At 40.4% G+C, this 10,000-nt stretch overlaps 1 protein-coding gene across 2 annotated transcripts in view; it reads right to left on the bottom strand.

Moving 5' to 3' along the window:
• Positions 1 to 10,000, bottom strand: part of LOC115223827 (QRFP-like peptide receptor) — an 84,358-nt gene that overhangs the window by 35,884 nt on the left and 38,474 nt on the right. The window contains exon 2 of one of the 2 annotated variants that reach the window (XM_029794503.2): positions 4,695 to 5,135. In XM_029794503.2, the coding sequence (XP_029650363.1) occupies positions 4,695 to 5,091 (397 nt within the window). In that variant the 5' untranslated portion in view covers positions 5,092 to 5,135. Of the gene's footprint in view, positions 1 to 4,694; positions 5,143 to 10,000 lie in introns of both variants that reach the window. The other variant, XM_036512779.1, reaches the window with a different exon arrangement.

Consider the following 10,000-nt stretch of genomic DNA (forward strand, 5'->3'; position numbering starts at 1 on the left):
TACAGCTGGATGCCCTTCCTATATATATATATATATATGTATGTATGTGTGTATGTATATATATATATATATTATATATATATATATATATATATATATGTGGCGAGAGTGTGGATTTCCACCTCGGCATCCGAAACTCGGAGTTTTATCTTAGCTAGCGAATAATTTTCAGATTATTTTACAGATATATATCATCATCATCATCATCATCATCATCATCATCATCGTTTAGCGTCCGTTTTCCATGCTAGCATGGGTTGGACGGTTCAACTGGGGTCTGTGAAGTCGGAAGGCTTCATCAGGCCTAGTCAGATCTGGCAGTGTTTCTACAGCTGGATGCCCTTCCTAACGCCAACCACTCTGTGATTGTAGTGGGTGCTTTTTACGTGCCACCTGCACAGGTGCCAGACAGAGCTGGCAAACGGCCAAGAACGGATGGTGCTTTTTATGTGCCACCGGCACGGGGGCCAGGCGAAGCTGGCAACGGACACGAACGGATGGTGCTTTTTACGTGCCACCGGTACGAGGCCAGTCGGGGTGGCGCTGGCAACGGTCACGAACGGATGGTTCTCTTACATGCCACCAGCACTGGTAACACATCTGCAATTTCCCTTGATCGATTTTGATTCTGATCCTCACTTGCCTCAACAGGTCTTCACAAGTAGAGTTTTGTGTCCCAAGAAGGGAAGGTATGCATACGTAGGCTGGCTCCATCCCATGTAGAAGGCCACATGGATGAAGATAGTTGTGTGAAAAAGTGCCACACCCTAGCGGTTGAGGGAACCTGTGGAAGAGGCAGACCCAGGAAAACCTGAGACGAGGTGGTGAAGCACGACCTTCGAACTTTAGGTCTCACTGAGGAAATGACTAGAGACCGAGTCCTCTGGAAGTGTGCTGTGCGCGAAAAGACCCGGCAGGACAAGTGAGACCATAACCCGTGGCCTTCTACATGGAATGGAGCCAGCCTACGTATGCATACCTTCCCTTCTTGGAACACAAAAGCACCATCCGAATGTGGTTGATGGCTCCCATGCTGGTGGCATGTAAAAAGCACCTTCCAAATATGGCTGAAGCCAGTGCTCCTCGACTGGCTCCTATGCCGATGGCACATAAAAAGCACCATCCGAACGTGATCGATGCCAGTGCCACCTGACTGGCTCTCATGCTAGTGGCATGTAAAAAGCACCCACTACACTCTTGTAACGGTTGGCATTAGGAAGGGCATCCAGCTGTAGAATCCTTGCCAGATCAGATTGGAGCCTGGTGCAGCCTACTGGTTTGCCAGTCCTCAGTCAAACTGTCCAACCCATACCAGCATCGAAAGCGGACGTTAAACGATGATAATGATGATAATTTGCTGGTTGTTTCAAGGATAATTTTAGTATTAATATCAACACATCATAAAACAGTATTAATTTATTATTGATCCTCACGAATCTTTGAGTGTCTCCATTGTGGTTTACAAATCAAAATTTATTACCTTGGCCAGGTAACCATGCACTCCTTAAAGAAAGTTAATGAGGCATCACAACAAAAGAATCCCTTACACCCAGATACTGCATCAGATGATGAAATTCTTGAAAACAATGTCTGTCTGTGAGGTAGAGTGAGAGGAGGGACCTGAATGAAGTGGATTTTGGTGAGGTGGACATAGACATGGCAATGTGGTGGTGGTGGTGGTGGTGGTGGTGGTAGTGTGTGTGTGTGTGTTGTGGATGTTGTGTGTGTTGTGTGTGCATGCAAGTGTGTGTGTGTGTGTGTGTGTGTGGATGTGAGTATTTTTGTGAGTGCATGTGTGTATATGTGTGTGTGTATGTTGCAAGTGTATGTGTGTGTGCATGCATGTGTGAGTGTGTGTGTGTGCATGTGTATGTAAGTGTGTGCGGATATGAGTATGTGTGTGAGTGTGTGTGTGTGTGTGCATGCATGTATGTGCATGCACATGAGCGTGTTTAAATGTGTGTGTGTTTGTGCATGCATGCATGCCAGTGTGTGTGTGTGTGTGTATGTGTGTGTGCATGCATGTGTGGGTGTGTGAATGTGTGTGTGTTTGTGTATGCATGCATGCCAGTGTGTGTGTGTGTGTGTGTGTGTGTGTGTATGTGTGTGTGCATGCATGTGTGTGTGTGCGAATGTGTGTGTGTGCATGAATGTGAGTGCATGTTTAAGTTTGTGTGTGAGAAGACAGATAGACATGACAGGTCATTCTTAGTGCTACTGGTAATGTCTATCTGTCTTCTCACACACAAACTTAAACATTCATGCACACACACACTACTCACTCATGCCACAGATTATCATCATCATCATTGTTTAACGTCCGTTCTCCATGCTAGCATGGGTTGGACGGTTCGACCGGGGTCTGGGAAACCAGAAGGCTGCACCAGGCTCCAGTCTGATCTGGCAGTGTTTCTACTGCTGGATGACCTTCCTAACGCCAACCACTCCGTGAGTGTAGCGGGTGCTTTTTACTTGCCACCGGCACAGGTGCCAGGCGAGGCTGGCAATGGCCACGATCGGATTAGTGCTTTTTACGTGCCACCGGCAGAGAAGCCAGTCGAAGCAGCGCTGGCATCGGCCATGTTCGGATGGTGCTTTTTACATGCCACCGGGACCACAGCTGCAGTAAACTTTAAATATTTTTCCAATTTAAGCCCAATCCCATACCTGGATCCTTTGATGCCCTTAGTGGAATTAGCTTAGTTACAATCACTGGGTGAAGTTTCTGGTCTGAGAATGACTTCTTGCTTTTGTTTCATTTATCATAGAGAACCCACAAAATGTCACAGTCCCTGGCCTTCTTCAGTTGAATAAGTCTTTAACCCTTTTGATACCAACCCGCCTGAAACCGCCTCTGGCTCTGTAATACAAATGTCTTGTTTTCAAAAGATCTGAATTAAAATCTTCCACCAAACCTTAGTCACAATTTATGTTCTTAACACTAGCTTAATGATGACTACGTTATTTTACTAAATTCTTTGTTATATTTAAAGTAATTGAAAGAAACACAGAGTATCTCAACAGAAATATGGTAACAAAAGTGTTAAAACAGATGTAAAAATGAATGATATATAAGTATCAAGACACCTTAAGCCACTGCTAGTTCTTCCTGTCTTAACCATTTTGATACCAACCCGCCTGAAACTGTCTCTGGCTCTGTAGTACAAATGTCTTGTTTTCAAAAGATCTGAATTAAAATCTTCCACCAAACCTTAGTCACAATTTATGTTCCTAACACTAGCTTAATGATGACTACGTTATTTTACTAAATTCTTTGTTATATTTAAAATTAATTGAAAGAAACACAGAGCATCTCAAAAGAAATATGGTAACAAAAGTCTTAAAACAGATGTAAAAATGAATGATACATAAGTATGAAGACATAAGCTAGTTCTTCCTGTCTTAACCATTTTGATACCAACCCACCTGAAATCACCTCTGGCCCTGTAGTACAAATGTCTTGTTTTCAAAAGTTCTGAATTAAAATTTCCACCAAACCTTAGTCCTAATTTATGTTCCTAACACTAGCTGAATGATAACTAAGTTATTTTACTAAATTCTTTGTTACATTTAAAATTAATTGAAAGAAACACAGAGCATCTCAACAGAAATATGGTAATGAAAGGGTTAATAAATGAACAAAAAAAAAAAAAAGAACAAAAACAATCAGAAATAAAATGTTATTTCAGCTGTGTAGCAGGAGTATTCAGCAATCACCTGATGTTGCAATTTGCTTGAAACATGATTAAAAAAATCTGACCAATCATGACTTTCTATGGAATAGCATCCAATGATAATCTCGTTTTTTGACATGCTCCCTTCTCAGCCTATCAACCAGTATAAATTTGACACACTGTGACTTCTTGACAGAGAGATATGGAATGCATCACAGGGAGCATTGAGAGGCAGCTTAGCATTTAGTATGTGAAATGGTGAAGAGGAGACATCAGACCAGACACAGAAGACAGTAGCAGAGTAGCAGCTGACAATGCCAAACCCATGAATAACTGGTGACCACAACACAATGACCAGCAGCCATATTTTGGACAGCTGCTTCAAGCACATCAACCCAAGAACAAGTATCTCCAAACTCTCTCTCTTTTACTCTTTTACTTGTTTACTTGTTTCAGTCAGTTGACTGTGGCCATGCTGGAGCATCGCCTTTAGTTGAGCAAATCGACCCCAGGGCTTATTCTTTGTGAGCCCAGTACTTATTCTATCGGTCTCTTTTGCCAAACCGCTAAGTGACGGGGACGTAAACACACCAGCATCAGTTGTCAAGCAATGCTAGGGGGACAAACACAGACACACACACACACACGTATATATATATATATATATATATATATATATATATATATATATACGACAGGCTTCTTTCAGTTTCCGTCTACCAAATCCACTCACAAGGCATTGGTTGGCCCAGGCTATAGCAGAAGACACTTGCCCAAGATGCCACGCAGTGGGACTGAACCCGGAACCCTGTGGTTGGTTAGCAAGTTACTTACCACACAGCCACTCCTGTGCCTCTATGGACATTTTGTCATTCGTAGTACCAACAGCTGTATTCAAAGAGACAGAGAGTGCACGTAGGGACTGGAAAGATTTATTTCACATAAGCTGAGGTAACTGAAGCAATTTCTGAGGAATTAAATGCTAAAGCAAAATACAAGAACATAAAGTTTAATGCTTACCTTGCATAAAAGCAGTAACTTTACAAAGAAATTCTCCATAAATCCAAAGACGGTAGATAAGCATGGCCACAGCCATTGGCATACAAATCAAAGTGACGCAAAGATCAGCTACAGACAGGTTGAACAGAAAGAAATTTCTCGCTTTGCACCACGACACATCTTTTAATACTGACATTATGATGAGGATGTTGCCAGTGAGGGCTGTGGCAAAAATAGGAATGTACAACATAACAAGAACAAAGTCTTGAAAATTATTGAATAAATAGAAAGTTTCGGTAAATTCTTGGAGGATATTGTGAGCTCCTGTGAAATTATAAGCAGCAGATTGCATCCATAGGGTAAAATTTTTCCTCTGAAGTAGTTTTTTGTAGGCAGTAAACTCTGAAAACTGGTCCATGGTTATCAGAGATTGGTGTGGATGTGGACGTCACCAGAACAGATCTGAAGAAAGAAATTTTAAAAAGTTAATTCAAAATCCACCATTATTAATTCAAGAAAAGATGTCAGTTTAGATCTACAATTAAACCTAGATAAAGAACTAACCAAATTATTCCAAGCAATTCAACTTCTGGAATAGTTCTAATTGTTCTATCAATGAATTTCAACCATCTTTTAAAACTGGATCTCTCAATATTAATTTTGGTAATAAACATTAAAATAATTTGTTTTTAATTTAGGTATAAGGCCAGCAATTTTGGAGCAGGTGATGGTGCTAATGGAGTCAGTCAGTATCAATGACAATCCCTGAAGGATGAAAGGTAAAATTGATCTCAGCAGGATTTGAACTCAAAATGGACTGGAATACCACAAGGCCTTTTGTCTGATACTCTATCAATTCTGCAAGCTAGCTGCTCCCATAACTTTGTAAATGATAAATAATATCAGACATTGCGCAGGCATGGCTGTGTGGTTAGGGAGCTTGCTTCCTAGCTACATGGTTCGGGTTCAGTCCCACTGCGTGGCACTTTGGGCAGGTGTCTTCTACTATAGCCCCGAGCCGACCGGAGCTTTGTGATTGAATTCGGTAGGTGGAAGTTACTGCCGTGTGTGTATTTGTGCGTATAGCTCCTCAGTGCCTCTCCGAAAGAGAGAAAGAGGGATTGCCTTTCACTATCTGTTTCAGATGTCTGTGAGAAGTTTCATGTCACATTAAGCAATATTTTGTAATTAAAAAAAAAAAGATTTCTTTCCCTGAATTAGAATCCCAGATCAAACCAGACACCTACCTCAACTTATATATGTTTAGACCTTATACCGCAAGCCAGTAAGATACTTATTCAAAGAGACACAGGACTTACTTGTGTTAGAAATAATGAATTGTCCCTCTTTGTCACATATATTTATATCTGAGTAGACTTTACTCGTTAAGATATCAACACTTCACTTAATTAGATAACGCTCTAACAACTTGGCTGACAACAAATTTAAGTTCTGCTCAGGTTTCATACTAACACTGTTTCTAAAATAAGCACAAAGGCCACATATTTTGGGGGAGAATATAGAGAATTTAATTTAACCCAATATTTGACTTGTATTTTATTTCATCTACACCAAAAGATGAAGTGTTTATTCTCTTATTCTCTTGTTCTTTTACTTGTTTCAGTCATTTGACTGTGGCTATGCTGGAGCACCGCCTTAAGGGTGTTTAGTCGAAGAAATCAATCCCAGGACTTATCCTTTGTAAACCTACTATTTATTTTATCAGTCTCTTTAGCCAAACCACTAAGTTACAGGGGACGTAAACACACCAACATTAGTTGTCAAGCAATGGTGGGGGGACAAATGCAGACACAAATATATACATTTATATATATATATGATATTGGGTAACCCTATAAATAATGTGGTTTTTCAATTGCATGAACTAAAAGTCGGAGCGAGGACAGGATAAACTACCTGCATCAACTTGCTATAAAAGCAGGTACTAATTTTACCTTGTACTTATTCGTAGTGCAAGCTTTGAAGAGTGCAGTTCGATTTTAACAGTTATTTTATCAAAGCTATAATGGAATTGACAAAGGAGCATATTTGGCATATTTTGCTTTAAAAGTTCAATAAAGGTAACAACACAATGGAAAGTGTGAAGAATATTGATGCAGTATATGGGGATTGGACAATAAGCATAAGCCAGTGTCAATGAAGGAGAGTATATTTTAGATTTAAAAATAACTTTGTTTATCTTAATTTTGAAAAATAAAAGAAGTATAAAAACCCACATTATTTTGGGGATGACTCAATATATATATATATATATATATATATATATATATATATATATATAAACATCATGGAAATAGTAGTTGTGATACCTATGCTGGTGGCACATAAAACGCACCGTCCGAACGTGGCCAATGCCAGCGCCGCCTCGACTGGCTTCTGTGCCGGTGGCACATAAAAAGCACCATCCAAACGTGGCTGATGCCAGCACCACCTCGACTGGCTTCTGTGCCAGTGGCACATAAAAAGCACCATCCGAACGTGGCTGATGCCAGCGCCGCCTGGACTGGCTTCCGTGCCGGTGGCACATTAAAAGCACCAACCAATCGTGGCCGATGCCAGACTCCCCTGGCACCTGTGCTGGTGGCACGTAAAAAGCACCCACTACACTCACAGAGTGGTTCGCGTTAGGAAGGGCATCCAGCTGTAGAAACACTGCCAGATCAGACTGGAGCCTGGTGCAGCCCCTGGCTTCCCAGACCCCGGTCAAACCGTCCAACCCGTGGAAAACGGACTTTAAACGATGATGATGATGATGATATATATATATATATTTGATGGACTTCTTTCAGTTTCCGTCTACCAAATCCACTCACAAATGTTTGGTTGGCTCAAAGCTAAGGTAGAAGACACTTGTTCAAGATGCTATGCAATGGGATTGAACCTGGAACCATCTGCCTTTTTATTTTTCTGACAATAAGAAAATATAAGTTTATTGTTCATGTAGTAAGTTACGAAATTCCTACATTCTCTGGATTTCTTGTAATTCAGACCACATGTTCCCAGCAGACAAGATGGAATAGCAAGGAAGCAAGGATAGCAAGGGAGATGTAACGGAACCTCTACTGTGGCCCACAAGGCTTCCACTTGCGGATAGCCATTTTCACTCTGATAGCAGTGAGGGGGATATGGTCAGGGGACTGAGAATACCGGAGGCCCCCACTGCCACAGGCTGAATCTTAGATCAGAGAGTGACTGATACTTTGAGAGTTTGCTATTCTCAGCCAGATGAGCAATGGAGCCTGGGCTGGTAGCTGAACACACCAAGTTGCCACTGGAGAAGGTGTCATATGTGGCATCCCAGATGAGTGGGGTCTAAGATCGGTTGGTGCTGTTTACGTGTATGTTAAAATGAATATGATTATGATGATCATTATTATTTAATATCTGTCTTCCATGGGTTGAATGGTTTAATAGGATCGTACGAGTTGTGGGCCAGCATTGTGCTCCAGTATCTGCTTTGGCATGGTTTCTGCAGCTGGATGCTTACACTAACACTTAACCCTTTAGCATTTAAACTGGCCATATCCGGCCAAAAGTATTCTGCCTGTTTTATGTTCAAACTGGCCAGATCTGGTCTCTCACACCAACCCTACAATATCGTCTTAAAAATTGACAGCTACCTCATCAAAATCTCATTGCTACAAGATAATGCATGATTAGTTCAAAACAATGTGGATGTAAAAGGATTAATTTAGGCAGAATAATGCGAACACTAAAGGGTTAAAGCACCCATTTTATAGTGTACAATAGGCTTTCTTTGATGCCAATGGCACAAGTGAGGTTGTCTTATAACTTACAAGACTAAGGCCCAAATTTGGCAGGGTTTGAACTTGGAACATAAAGGTCTGCTGTAACTATATACTGTAAAGAATTTTATTTGATGCTAATGACTCTGTCATTCCACAGATCTTAAATTTGATGCTAATGACTCTGTCATTCCACAGATCTTAAATTTGATGCTAATGACTCTGTCATTCTACAGATCTTAAATTTGATGCTAATAATGAGTTGACAGGGCGAGAAATATATTGTTGGAATTCAAAAGACTTGAAAGTTAAGGATCTGAACTGATCTGAAGCTGAGTTAGGAATTAAATGAAATCTAGACAGGTTAGAAAGATGTTAAGTAGCTTAATTAGAGATTGATGTAATCCAAGATTATCAAGGGTATGCCGAGACATCTAAATAACATAAACATTATGTATATGTTAGATAGAGATTAATGCAATTAGGTCTGAGATTATTGTTGAATATGATGATGATGAGGGGGAGGAGGAGGATGATGATAAGGATGTGGTGGAATGAAAACAGAAACCTGTAAATAGAAAAATGTGAAATGAAGAGAAATGGGAAGGTCATTGAGAGGATTGGAAAAAAAAAGTATAGGTTGTATAAAGGACTGAACCCACAACAGAAGTGAGGGCGGGGAAAAAGAGAGTACATCTTATACAATCATACACACACACACACAAATACACAGTGCAAAATTATGAAAACTAAGATTTATATATATATATATATATATATATATATATACAATTTATTTACTGTTTTGCACATTAATTAATCATTGTTATATGTTTTATCTTATATTTAATCTTTCTATAATATGTAATTTTTCTAAATGGTATACTCTTTTTACTCTTTTACTTGTTTCAGTCATTTGACTGTGGCCATGCTGGAGCACCACCTTTAGTCGAGCAAATCGACCCCGGGACTTATTCTTTGTAAGCCCAGTACTTATTCTATCGGTCTCTTTTGCTGAACCGCTAAGTAATGGGGACATAAACACACCAGCATCGGTTGTCAAGCAATGCTAGGGGGACAAACACAGACACATAAACATACACACATATATATATATATATATATATATATATATATATATATATACACACATATATATGACGGGCTTCTTTCAGTTTCCGTCTACCAAATCCACTCACAAGGCATTGGTCGGCCCGAGGCTATAGTAGAAGACACTTGCCCAAGATGCCACGCAGTGGGACTGAACCTGGAACCATGTGGTTGGTAAGCAAGCTACTTACCACACAGCCACTCCTGCGCCTATTCTAGTACAGCAGGGATCACCACCACCCACTGCCGGAGCCACGTGGAGCTTTAGGTGTTTTCGCTCAATAGGTGTTTTCGCTCCGGTCTGGGAATCGAAACCGTGATCCTACGATCGCGAGTCCGCTACTCTAACCACTGGGCCATTGCGCCTCCACGTATAATTTAATTTTTGATTATTGAATTGATAAAAGGTGTTTTTTCTAATTTATATGTGTGTGTATATATATATATATA

This window comes from Octopus sinensis, linkage group LG24 (genome assembly GCF_006345805.1).
Source record: "Octopus sinensis linkage group LG24, ASM634580v1, whole genome shotgun sequence".
Lineage (NCBI taxonomy): Eukaryota > Metazoa > Mollusca > Cephalopoda > Octopoda > Octopodidae > Octopus > Octopus sinensis.